The sequence below is a fragment of the Stegodyphus dumicola genome, chromosome X1, assembly GCF_044657685.1.
Source record: "Stegodyphus dumicola isolate Sdum_Otavi_A_Nest chromosome X1, ASM4465768v1".
Taxonomy (NCBI): Eukaryota; Metazoa; Arthropoda; class Arachnida; order Araneae; family Eresidae; genus Stegodyphus; species Stegodyphus dumicola.
Genome location: NC_140780.1, coordinates 15,499,823 through 15,513,375, shown reverse-complemented (window position 1 = coordinate 15,513,375; position 13,553 = coordinate 15,499,823). Strand labels below are relative to the sequence as shown.

The 13,553-nt window shown below is 33.2% G+C and overlaps 1 protein-coding gene across 11 annotated transcripts in view; it reads left to right on the top strand.

Moving 5' to 3' along the window:
* p120ctn (adherens junction protein p120) overlaps nt 1-12,250 on the top strand; it is a 443,159-nt gene extending 430,909 nt beyond the window's left edge. For 10 of the 11 annotated variants that reach the window (XM_085808405.1, XM_085808404.1, XM_085808403.1 and 7 more), the window contains 3 exons: nt 255-274; nt 396-494; nt 10,281-12,250. In XM_085808405.1, the coding sequence (XP_085664531.1) occupies nt 255-274; nt 396-494; nt 10,281-10,421 (260 nt within the window). In that variant the 3' untranslated portion in view covers nt 10,422-12,250. Of the gene's footprint in view, nt 1-254; nt 275-395; nt 495-7,155; nt 7,206-10,280 lie in introns of all 11 variants that reach the window. The other variant, XM_085808409.1, reaches the window with a different exon arrangement.
* Nucleotides 12,251-13,553: the final 1,303 nt, after the last annotated feature.

The window sequence follows — 13,553 nt, the reverse complement described above, 5'->3', positions numbered from 1 at the left end:
CAAATTCTGTTGTGGTAAAATGCTTCTTAATTTCCGGTTTATAATATATTTTGTAATTTGCAGAAACTGTTTTCTATTTCTCTACACATTTTACATGCTGAAATTCAATTTTTGAAATCATTGTATGAAATGAGCTTATAAAAATTTTATGTTAATACAAAAATAAAATGTAAAGTTGAAAAACTGAAATATTTTAGTTATCTAAATTCAATAGAATGTTTGTTTCTGATATTACTTTCTCTTTATTCTTCCAGCTTCTCTTCCATACAGCAGGGTGAGTGTATTTTAATTTTTATTTTAAAAATCATGTGATGTAAATTATTTTTAAAGATGTGTTACCTGATCATTGGTCACTTGTAATTTGTGTACCATAATGAGATTTCATATTTATTTAGTCTGAAGAGCTTCCACTGAGTGAGCTGAGCCATAGTACTGAACCTCCTCCCCCTTCTCAAGTTCATAGGTCTCATATGGGAGTCTTTCCTCCAGGGATGGTAAGAAATTTGCAGTGTTTTCATATTTTTATTAACTGTGCATAAAGATTGTACATAATCTGAGTAAAATATATTTGAAAACTAAATTATAGGCACATATTTCAAAAAAAAATTGGGGTTTGATGATTTTCTCTGTGATCTTTTACATGAGCATCCTCAATTTTCTTTTTGCATAAACATCCTCAATTTCCCTTATTACTTTATAGCTGTAATTGTCATATAATATAGTTGAATTATAATTGCAGTTATAGAGAAATTTGAGCATTTTGTATGGAGTTGTTTGTAAAAACTATTTCAAAGCTTATGTTTATCAAAAGCAATCATTATTGCATACTGTATAATGAAACAACTCCCAGTTCTTTTTAAGTAGATATTAATTTGATCAGTGTTATGTGTTTTAATATTTCAAAAGTTCTAGTTGTATTATTGTGGAAAGCTAACTCATAATAATATACTTGTGCCATTTCTAAAGACTGCAGTTACAGTGAGAAGAATTTCATAATTGTTTATCTGAAGTTCTCTTGCCTTTGAAATGTTTTTATAACTGTCTGGTATTTCATTTATGTGTCTGACAAGAAAACTTTTTTTATAATTTTAGATTTTATTGCAAGCCAATGTTCATTTGTAACATTAATATGTATGTAACAAAAAAAAAAATTTTTTTTTAATGATGTGGATCAGTGGTTCTCAGTGGTTTTGACTAACGCATACCATCTAAACAAAAATTTAAAAACTTTAGTACCACCACTACGCTTTACAATGATTATTTTTCATTTTCTCAATAGAAACATTAAAAAAAATATATTTTGCCATTTGCACAAACTATTGGCTATTTGTATTAAATATACTGTATACTAATAAATCGATCACTCTAAAAGAATTAATGATATACTATTATCGTTTTATAGGAACTTATTTTTATTTCCTGTTAAATACAACATCCATTTCTAGTACTCCCTTTAAAAACATCACTTATGGCAAATTTTGTTAGGCCTTTATAGCTAAAAGACTACTTGTGAAAATAAAAATGGATTATTTGGCTAAAAATCTGAGTGGCTGTTGACCTTGAACAAAGCAAGATAGCATAAATATGCTTACATAAAAAAAATTATATTACTATTTTAATTATCAAAGTTTAAGTTATAATACTTGAATTCTTTCGTCATGCCCTTCGGGAGCTCTCTAAGGAGCTGGAAATAGCTTTTTTATAATAGCTGCATGCCAGCATAACAACTAGTTTCAAATTCCAAGTAAGAGTGTGAAATTTGGGTCTGTTTAAAGCATCTTTATGTTTGGTCTTTTTTTCACTTAGTTTTGTTTTAATTGTAAATTATGATCCACCTTTAATTTTGTCTGTATTTATTTTTCAAATACAACATGGAAGAAAATCCTTGCTCGCACAAAGATTGTGCAAAAAGGCAATAAAAATTTAATAGTTTTATTTGGAATGCTTCTCCCCCCCCAGGTTCAGCCAAAAGTTTACCAAGTGTGTTATTTGTGAAATCTTCAGTTAGAGTTTTATCACATGAAATTACTATCAATTGTTCCTTTCCTTCACCTGGTGACATTTCAGGTTCATTTAAACAAAATGGATTTCTAATCCAGTTTTCTTTTTCACAACCCCCGCGAAAATACACATTGAAATTATTTATTAGTGAAAAACAATAATTTTTAATGTTGGATGCTGGTTTTTATTATTATTATTATTATTATTATTTTATTTTATTTTATTTTTCAAATTATTTTCAGTTAGAAAACTTTTGAAATCACTCACTTTTTATCAAGTTCATTAACTGCTTTTTCGTTGAATAAATGTTAAAACCATATTAGCTTCTGGCAATATAATGTTTTCTCCAATAGTGTGAACCTGCCCAGTTTTTGTATTTCTTAGGCTTACTAGATAACTAGCTTCCAAACTTTTTCACTTGAAGTAACAAAATCTTTCATTACGTGTTTACTACATACATGGATACTTTTTTATTATACATCTGCCACGCTTTTGGTTTCCACCATGGGTGATGATTGGGATGTGGTGTGTGTGTGCCATCCATAAACTGTTCTTATAACGAGAAGTTGTTTGCAATTAAAAAAACTGGGCGAAGTGCTGTCTTAAATATATGTGAGAATTTATTTTATTAAGACCGAAATGGCTAGTAGTGTATAGTGGATGCTAAGCTTTATAGCCATGAATCTGAATGTTTTTGGATGTCCCAAAAAATTAAATTTCGCAGTTAGGGGACTTTGTGAAGAAATGTGGTGTGTGTGTGAGATTATGGCAAAGCCTCGAGGGCTATCTGCCTAAGGGGAGGGATGCCTTCGTGGAGGACTTTCTAAGGGAAACTGGCTCGTATACACGTTACACATGGGGAAAACCACGAAAACGCCCATGCAGCCAGCCCATTTGCGGGATTCGAACCTCGGACCAAACTACCAGTGTTCAGCGACTTTACCGCTCGGCCGCTGGTGGGCCCCTGAAGAAATGTGGAGACATAATAAATGAAGATGATATGACAGAAGTATTTCCATTCAAATGACAATGTCCCACTAATCAATCAATTAATAAACGGCAGAATCTGTAGTATGGTTCTGAATCGAGAAAATTTCACTACTAGAAAGTGAGAGATTGCTGAGAACACAAAATTTCAGTTGACAATTGATTTTTGTTGAAAGGACACATGTCCATATTTTCTCGATATTGGGGTTTTAACATTTTCTCATTCTACACCCATTCATTTTCCCATTCTACAAATATAGGCTCATTTATTTGTCATGCATGGTGAGTTGTTGAGGATAATGTGTGTTGTTGAAAGGGTACATGTCCAGCCTGTGAGCTTTTTCTCCTCTTAACACAGCACGAGGCATAGTGCGAGCGTTGCAGGTGAAACTTCTCATTGTTGTTGCAACCTATTGTTCTCTTATCAAGCTGTCTTTTTGTAAACATAGAGACTGGAGGTAGAAATAGTTCTTCTCTCTGCACCAGCATTGTCTGGGATGAATGTCATTAACGTAAAGAAAATTGATGATATCAGAAAAGTTATTTAATACATGACAGAAGAATAAAAGGATTTTTGCAACACCATCACGGTATGGCCAACCTCTACAACATCAGCACCTTACGAGAGCAAAGGCAGCTCTTAATGTGGTTGGTTAAAATTGTTTTGACTATATTTGAGTTTTAAATATTGTTTCAATATTATGTTTACAAGGTTTGTACAGTCCTTAAAAGTCCTTAGATTTTTCGGAATTGATTTTTGCTTTTTAAATTTAAAATCGGCAAAAGGTCCTTAATTTTAATAATCTGAAATTTCTGTCTATTTTTACGACTGCCATTTTGAGTGTGAATTAGCATTTTGGAGGAATATTTTTGGCAATTCGCTGACATATATGTGATTATCTTTTGAATGGGTTCATGAGTTATAATTTGTTTCTATTTTTAATATAAATAATGATGGGATACTTGAGTATACCATCATATCTTATTTATTTTAATGGAGCTTTTTTTAACAAATATTGTTAAAAAATAAAATTAATAGTGGTCATGTAAATACATAATGACTAAGGTTATCAAACTAATTTAGTTATTTATAACTAACTGCTTGCCTTTAAAAAGTATCTCTACATATTAAAGTGAGTTATTGTCTTTCATTAATACTCGCTATGGTCACAAGATAAAATACAAAAATGTAAAAATTCAAGTAAAACTTATATTCTTTGCATCTACTAATAATACAAAACAACTTATCACCTCTAGTGCTTTAATGGCTTAATGAAACCTTACAACCCCTGAAACTCGACATGAAGCTATGACACAAACTGCATGAAACAGAGCTTGACTAACTTTCAACACTTGTCAACCGTAACTGGATCAGGCCTTTCAGGTTTGTTCTAATCAGCAGGTCTCTCTCTCTAGACAAGCAGCAGCGGTGACAACATTGAGTCTTTTGGTTATGAATCATGCATATTACTTCTCATTTTAACATATGCCGTTTGACATAAAATCTACCTATTTAGTAAACCTCTAGAATGACCAAGTATGTGATAAAATGAGTCATAAAAAAAATCAACATAAAGCTAACTGTTAGTAAAACATAAATGTCACTTATCTTCTTTCAAATATATCCAACTATTATAAGTGTAAAATATATAATGCTACTTGATAAATTGCTTAAAGTTTATTTTATTCTCAAACTTAATTATGTTAATTCATGTTTTGTAATAATGCATACTACTGAGGGATCTATTTTACTTTTAGGATGGTATTACAAAAGTGAAATTCAGGCATAGATAATATTTTTAATTGAATTTATCCATTTTCTCATAGGTCCTTAATTTTTTTCATTAATGGTCCTTAAATGTACTTAATTTCCATGTGCAGAAATGTGTACAAACCCTGTGTTCAGTATTAAAGATTTTTGACAAAAGTAATACATTTCTGAGTGAGTAAATGTCATTTTTAATGGAACGAAAAATGTATAAGCAGTCTTATTTTGTGACACGTTTTATATTTCAATTGCTTCGAAATGCCATTTTAGTTGAAATAAAGCAAGTTATTCAAAGAAATTTCCATATATATTAACCCTTGTTTATTGTTGAAAGGGCACATGTACACAAGTTTCAAAATTGCCTAGAAATTTTAAATACTATTTGTAAAATGAAGTGTTTCATATTTATTAAAAAAATTTTAACTCTGCATTTAAAAAACTTCCATTTCTTTTTTTAATGACAAATTGCTCTTTTGCAACAATAAACTTGCTTATCTGTTTGATAAAAAGAAAAATTAATTGCATCGATTAACCCTCAGTTACAACTTTTTTTTTGCTGTGATGATACATATTATCTGATTAAAATTAAATTGCTTTAATCCAATTAAGGCTAGCCTTCTAATCCTTGAATACAAATTATTTTTGAGTAAAAGCACTTACAAGTTATCTGCCAAAGTGATGATAAAACAGAAACATATTGATACAGAAATGGTTCAAACTGAAAGAAGTTATGTTTATTAAAAAGTAGATATTTTCAACAATCAGTGGTGCTTTCAGTTTTATCTCAATTTTCAGAAATGACTGTTTTTACAAATAAATGTTCTTGTTTTGAAATACACTGGTGTGCAAAAATTAAGGACAAGACGGTTTTTTCAACATAACTTTGTACAAAAGCTTTCCAAATAAATCAACACATTTAATACCGTAAGATCCCCAATACGTAAGGACATGAGTAATGTAAGCAACACTTACTAAAAGAGAAATCAGAGGGATAAAAAGAAGCTTTATTAAAAAAGTAGCATGGAGCGCAATGCGACTGAAGGCCGAAACATCCCTGTGATGGGTGTCCAGCAAGAAACATCCGGTCTTTAATAGAGGATATGATCTCCCCTGACTGCTAAGCAGGTTTCACAGCGTCTGCCCATGCTGAGAATGAGGGTGTCAAGGAGTTGTTGAGGCATTGCTGCCCATTCGTCTTGCAGCGCCAATCGAAGCTCCAGAATCATTACTGGTGGTAAGGTACGAGCTGCCAAGTGTCTGCCTAGAAAATCCCATACATGCTCGATTGGACTGAGATCCGGAGATCGTGCCGGCCAATCCATACGTTCAATATTCTCACTCTCTAAGAGCTGTTCGGCAGCTACTGTGCGATGACATGGTGCATTCTCGTCTATGAAAAGGAACTGCGGACCCATAACACCTCTAAAAAGACGCACATATGGAAGAATCTCATTACAATAACAGGTCCCGTTGACTGAACCTGCGTCGAAGATGTGAAAGTCTGTGCAACTACCAAGCATGATGCCTCCCCAAACGAGAACACCACCACCTCCATACCTGTCCCTTTCAATGATGTTCGAGGGATGATTGCGGCTTCCCCGCTCTCTCCAGATGAGTATGCGATGAGAATTGCTACTCAGACTGAATCTGCTCTCATCTGTAAAGAGTACTCGTCCCCATTCATTGTCTCTCCAATTCTGGTGTTCCCGGCACCACAGAGAACGCCTTCTCCGATGGGCAGGCGTTAGAGGTACACACCGTACAGGGCGTCATGCAAACAGACCACCACCGTGCAGTCTTCTGGCCGCGGTAAAATGCGATATCGGTCGCCTGTGTCGCGTCTCTAGCGATTTCTCCCGCTGTCTGCCGCCTGTTTCTTCTGGCCTGTAAGGCAATATACCGGTCATCTGCGGGTGCGGTTCCTCGTGGACGACCACTAATAAACCCCCGGATAGCTGTTCCTGTTGTTTGAAATTGTCTTCAAAGTCGTGAAATGATGCTGTGAGCAATTCCGAACTCTGCAGCCACACTGCGGCCTTCCTCCAACTTCCCAATGATTCGACCTCGGGTAAAAGCATCCAGATGTCGTCTAACAGATTGATTATTCGACATTTCTCGCTGAGGCAGCAACTCGGTGTGATTTTTAACTGCTATACAGCGTTCAATCTGTTTGCCAGAAATACTGATCTTACACCAAAAACATGCTTTATACTACTCAGACACTCCCCCATTACGTCTCCTGATTGGTCTTTCTGTCCGCTCTGCCTCTTCGTTCGGCTAATATGCTAATTTTTCGACTTCGTCCTTAATTTTTGCACACCAGTGTATGTAATTCTTTTTATTCCCTGTCATTATTTAATGGAAATCTTTGTTCTTACTAAATGTATGTCCTATTTTAGCCCCCTCATGGGTACTAACTTTTCCTTCCTTGGAGCTTTTCGTTAAAATGGTAATGGTTGAACTAATACTTTTTCACTTTTCAAATGCATGTCTGTTCTGCATTGTTGCATGATAGCCTTTGCTTATTTTGATTGCATTTCTTTTCACTGCCAAATTTTACTTACTACTTTTATAAAAAGCAAATTTTTTATATATTGAATTTAATACTTATTGTCTTCCTTTTTTTCTAGCATAACTGTGTGATAAAGAAAGAAAAGTTATTAATTTAAAGATCTGATATTTGATTCTTTACCTCAAAGATGTGAAATTTTTATTTGATCTTGCAAGAAATGTCTCTCTTAACTGGTCTTTTAAGTATGTTGTTTTAAAAAATTATAAAAAATTGAGGTTTATATCAGAGTAGGTGCTTCTCTTTAGCTGTCATTTAATGGTGACATTAGAAGCTTCGTCACTTACGAAATTTGTATTACTTATAATAGAAGTGTGCGAACAAGCAGGAAGTTCCAACAAAAAGAACTGATAATAATGAAAAAGATCACACTGCATTTGTGAATGTCTATGTTTGTAAAACCTGAACAAAATGCATTGGCCATGTTGGGTGCAGGCAGAGACTGAAATTTTTTTATGTTGGATAATAATGCTCTCTCTCTTGGCAAACCCTTAGTTCTTACTTGCGGTGTTTGTAAAATCTGGACCTGTATTTTCTGGCCCACAAAATAGGGTAAAGCATAAAGTTTTTTTAATGTAATTAATGTAATTATCCACCGTCATAAAGTAGTAGCAAGCTACAGCAAAGGCATTTTCACTCACAGTGCTAGTTTTTGAATAAAACAGAGGTGCAGTGAGTGTCAAGCAGAGTAAATTGGCACTTAGAGACACACTTAAGGTAGAAGATGCTGCCATCTGCTTAATAATTTTTCTTTTATTAGTACAGTCATTAAATTAAATTTAGTAAGATATGTAGATATGGCAACATTGTGATTTTCTTTATTGTTTAGATCATCAGGTAGGAGATTGTTAGATCATGCTAGCCTCCCAACAGAGCTAGCAGGAGAATTTTGGAGCAGCGAAAGTCAGGAATGACAAAATTTTCAGAATTTCAAAGAGACAGGAGGCAGCAGAATTCAGGACCCATTAAGATTGCACAGGATAGCAAAATTGTGCAGTGCTAGTCCTTTCCCTACTACAGTGTTAGTCAATATGCTTAGTTACTCCTAGCAAGCAGGTGTTTTTACAAGTGGCATGCAGGAATCTCAGACAACAGAAATGTTGCATTTATATCACACCTGCTTTTTGTTAATATTATTTTTTCCATTCCTAGATTTTTAGTGCCATGGTTTTTATTGGGGGGGGGCTGATGGTTTGGAGGTCCGGATTTTGGACTTTGCTATTTATCCTTTATGATTTTTGCTTTCTATTAACTTTGGGTATGCACAAAATACTGTTATAAAATTTAAAAACAATCAGCTATGGTTAAGGAATGAATTTCCTCCATTTTAGATAAATTGCTATGAGAAAAATTGTTTCAGTTTGCAAGTTGCCTTCAGGAATAAATTAAATTTGTAAAGAGGCTTCGCTGTATTTCAGACTTAGAAAAATTACAAATAGCTCCATAATTTCGAAGTACATAAAACATGTGTAAGAAAAATATGTTTATAATTTGACAATTTCTATTTCAGACATATGTAAACAAAGTGAGGGAGAAGGGAGCATTAGAAAGCCCTTTTTTTTTTTCTTTTGGTTGTTCAGCCCATTTCAGTGACAGCTTCTTTGACCAAGCATGTATAGTTTCTGCATTTCTGATGTTATATTCTTAAAATTTGGTCATGGATTTGCAGCAGTAACAACTTTGACTGTGAAAGTTAAAACAAGCAGCTTGGAATAAGATGCCTTCCCAAGTAGTGTGCATTTTTTTAGAAAATGCACTGAATGTTAAAATAGCAATTTCTTGCTCTTTTCCTCAATTCTCTTTGGAATGGAGAAAACCATGTCAGAATCCTTCCCCCCCCAACCCCATAATAAAATTGTAATAGCTTTAATATCTAACCTTTATAACAAAAATAATTGAATAAGATGGTGTAGAATAATGATGTAACTAGTCATCAAATTGCATTTGAGCTTAGTGTTTTCCCATCCTTCATTTTTTGTGAACAATTTTTTTCTAAAAGAAACTCGTTTTAATGTAAAACTTAATCTAATGTGCCTTTTTCTTGATGCTTGTGTAATAGAGGGAATATGTGAACTTAGCCCTCAACTTTTTATCCTTCCTTTTTAAATATTTAGTAGCTTTTATTATATTATTATTAGTAAACCATCAAAATCGGAGATAGTCAACCTTTTTATACTTACCACCCACTTGTAGGTAGTAAAACTTCCTTACTTTCAATGGAGGCTTAATAATAGTAAAAATATATATAAAAACCAATTTATCTATTTATTTATACTTTGCTTGTATTTATAACAAACAGAAATTTTTGTTCTGCATACCTAACTGGAACATTGGTTCCAGTGGAACTATTATGGCTAGGAAAAGGAGAAGCTTGTTTATCAGAAAAATTTATGCTAACCTCGCATTTTGTTAAGGCATGGCAATACTGTTTGTGCACAGAAGCACCTGAGAGAATTAGCAAAGCCTTATAAATATATTGAAACAGGAGGGAGATCTGTGCAGAAGAACAGAGCTTCATCAGCAGATGGACAAAAGCCTCTAAACACCTACTGTTAAAGCTTAAATCGTCTACTAGTATTAGCAGTAGGCATCTTGCAATACTTTACATCTAATACTTTTCTAATCACAATAGCTGATGTTATTAAATGTTAATATACTTTTACATAAAAGCAGATTTTTAGAGGCATGCAGATGTAATATGAAATTTTAGTCTATCCTGCTGAAATTGTTAGGGGGCTAAAGTTCAAAAATGGCTGCACTTAATTTGCTTAAAAAAAAAGCTAGTTATGGGTTAGCATCGAAATAAATAAGTTAGCAAAATAATGTGAATAATTTTGAATGTTGTATTGTGAAAGTTTAATTGTAATTTTATATAATTATTATTGAAAATCAGTTATTTTTTGTAGAAATATTTAATATATAATCTGTTTTCTTTTGTATCTTGTGAAATAACAGCAGCAAGCCCGATCCCCAACAGAACCTGTCTATGCTCAGGTAAACAGAGAAAAAAAGAAAGGACGCCATTCAGATATCCCAGTACAGCTTCTCTCCAATGAACAACCAGATGGTATGCCAGCTGGCGACTCATGGGTGTGATCTGTCACCTCTCCTGTCAGTCCTGTTCTTGCTTCCTATTGCGACTGCCCGTTTCCAATTCCACGCAGAGAGCAGAATGTAGAATAAATGCACAGTCCTAAGTACGTCGCTCAAAAACAGTGTGGTGGTGTCGCCAGCTATTGTTCAAAAACTGATGGAAGCATTCATGCATGAAGCTGATTCAGTCCTGAATCAGTTTATCTAACCTTCCTTTGCAGCTGGTCCGTTCACTTACGGGTGATAACAAATTAAGAATGAGTTGACCAGCATCACGAGTATGCAAGAGAAAATTCAGGGGCAACGGTGTATGAACTGGTGTTGCGAGCAAAATACTTTCTCCTTGAAGTCTTGCTCGTTACGTGCCTCCTTTATTTGTGTATACAAGATGACAGGCAGTTATACCACTGTTCCCGTGTTTCTTGCCTATTCAGACAGCTGTTTGTGCCAATCATAAAATGCTTTCTGCATTAAGTAGCTTGCATTAAAGTAAGCTTGGCAACAGTACGTGTTCAGAGTGTATGCTTCTTTCATTTCCTGATTAAAGCTCAAAAGATGACTTTCTGATTAGTGACAAATTTTAATAGGCTATCTATGCTGTTAATTTAGATAGCCTTGCCTTAATATGTTGCTGAAAAAAATATGAACGAATAATAGGCCCACAGATGTTGGTCCTAAATTCTCTAATCAAGTTTAGAGATATGAAAGTGTTTTTGAAGCCATGACAAACGACTGTGTAAATTTTAAAACACACAAAGGGGGGGAAACTGTTTAGCCTGGGTATGTGTGTGCTGTTGCATTTATTATATTTGTCATGGAAGTCATGTTTCCTCAATGTTTTTTTTTTATTTTTTGCATCTTGTTTTTACATTTATGCTAGAAAATTTGATTTAAAAGCTTTTGTTAATGAAATACGCTATTACGAGCAATATTTTTTTTCAGTATTAATCACAGTTTTAGAAAGCCACAAAAGTCTTTCATTATTGTTCTGTGTTGTGTTTTTAGAGAAAATTTTCAAAGACAATAGTAAAAGATATTTTAAAATAATTTTAGTGTTATATGAAATATAGTTTTCATCCTTTGATTATCATTCAAGTTTGGAGTTTCGTAGTAACCTGTTCAAGCACCATTTGCTAATATATTGATATTTAATACACTATAGATACATATTAACAATTTTTTTATAAACAAATTGCAAAGACTTCAGAGTAAAACCTGATGGTGTAAATGTGATATAAAACATAGATTGTGTTCATAATTTTATGATGTGCAAAATTTATTCATTTGTTCGAAGTGAATGTTTAAAAATCACAAACTTCATGTTTTAATTTCATCAACCATAGCATTATGGGGGACTGGAAAAATTGAATATTTCTTCATTTTGAAATAGAAATATGCTTTAGTTATTTGGAAATGGCATAGACATACGCACTGGCAAGTGTAATCCATTTATATGACAGTATATATATCTTTAAGGTGCTACAAAACATCAAACATTGAAAACTCTTGCCCATTCCATGAGTTTATATTTTATGTGCAGCTTTTGTATTATATTATTTTATATTAGATTTGTTAATATTTCTGTGTATGCCCTGACTGACTATAAAAATGCATGCTCTTTGTTTTAAGTTATTGTGATTATTAAGAGTTTGATACTCCTGATGGGCAGGCCAATGTTTTTAATTTCAAAATTTACACTACTGAAGTTGACCTGTTTACATGTTTAAAATGTTGCATTTTTAAGTCATTTTACATAATATGAAGATGTGCAGAACTCAAAAGTGTCAAAACTTGTCTAGTTGAGCAACTTGATTAATAAATTTTGTCATGCAGTTTTGGTAGTTTTTATTCATCTATTTTTCATGCACTTTGCATAAAATTTCCTTTTTGAATGGGTCTTATGCTAGGGGGTGAAAGTCCTACGTTATGTCATATGTGCGAAATTTTTTAGATTATTTTGTGGAATTTTAAATGCAGAATTACTTAGTTTAAGAAATCACTCAGAAACTTGTATGTAAAGTATAATGAACAAATTACTGTCATGGCTAACAGGTGCCAAAGCTGTAGAAGTGTTTTTGCCCGTTTTAGATGCTGTGATATATAATAGTAAAAGTGACTCTTTGCTTCTTGCAGCAATATCATTAATTATAAATTCAGAAATAATATACATAAAAATCAAAAACACATTTTGATAAATCAGAAACTTTCAAATTTTAAACGCTTGCCACACGTTTACAAGTAAGTATTCAAATGTTAATGGATGAACAAAACAACATTTATTTACTCCCTTCTGTTCTTAATCCATCTGAACTAAACTTACAACCATAAACTAGCAAGTCTGTTCTAGGAACAGGATTTAAAAAATTTAAAACCTTGCTCCACAGAACATCCCAGCTGGTTTTTTCTTGAAATAACATTTTTTTTAACTGTTATTCAATTTCATGAAACAGAACTCTGAATATTAAACTCGAAAGTTTTTTCTTTTCTCTAGCTACGCTAACGACTTTAAAAAATACTGTACATTCTTTCATTGATTTAAAAATGTACACTGAAACCTGAATTTGTGTAGTACTGTTAGTCATTATTAATACATTATTATATATAATTAAAACTCGTTTCAGTACAAAATCTATCTTCTTCCAAGTTGCAACTTCAAAAAGTTATTTGAATACTTTCAAAACAAAAAAAGTCAAGGATTTAAAAAGTGCCCTAGTGTAACGCCATGAAGTTTGAGACAGCCCAGCAAGCAACTTATACAGACCATCACTCAATCAGGCTTGCTGATGTCCAGGAGCCAGTAGGTAAAGTAACTGCGGATTAGATGCAGTTACTTTAATTTAACCAGGCCTAATATGCCTTGATGCAGAATATAAGTGGTAACAAACCATCTCTAAAGATCTGAAACTGATGGAAAAGGTCACGTATTCCGAACACACCAAAGCATGGAAAATAAGCCGTGTTGAGACGACTTTTGTGCAAAGCCTGTATGATATGCGATATTACCTGGACGACATGTTCGTCAGGAAGGGTTTTCAAAAACATTTAGAAAATCTTAAAATGGGTGCTTTGGAAACTGAAAGAAGCCAATCTAAAGTCCCACCAAATGTAAAATGTTCACACAAGAAGCGACTTACC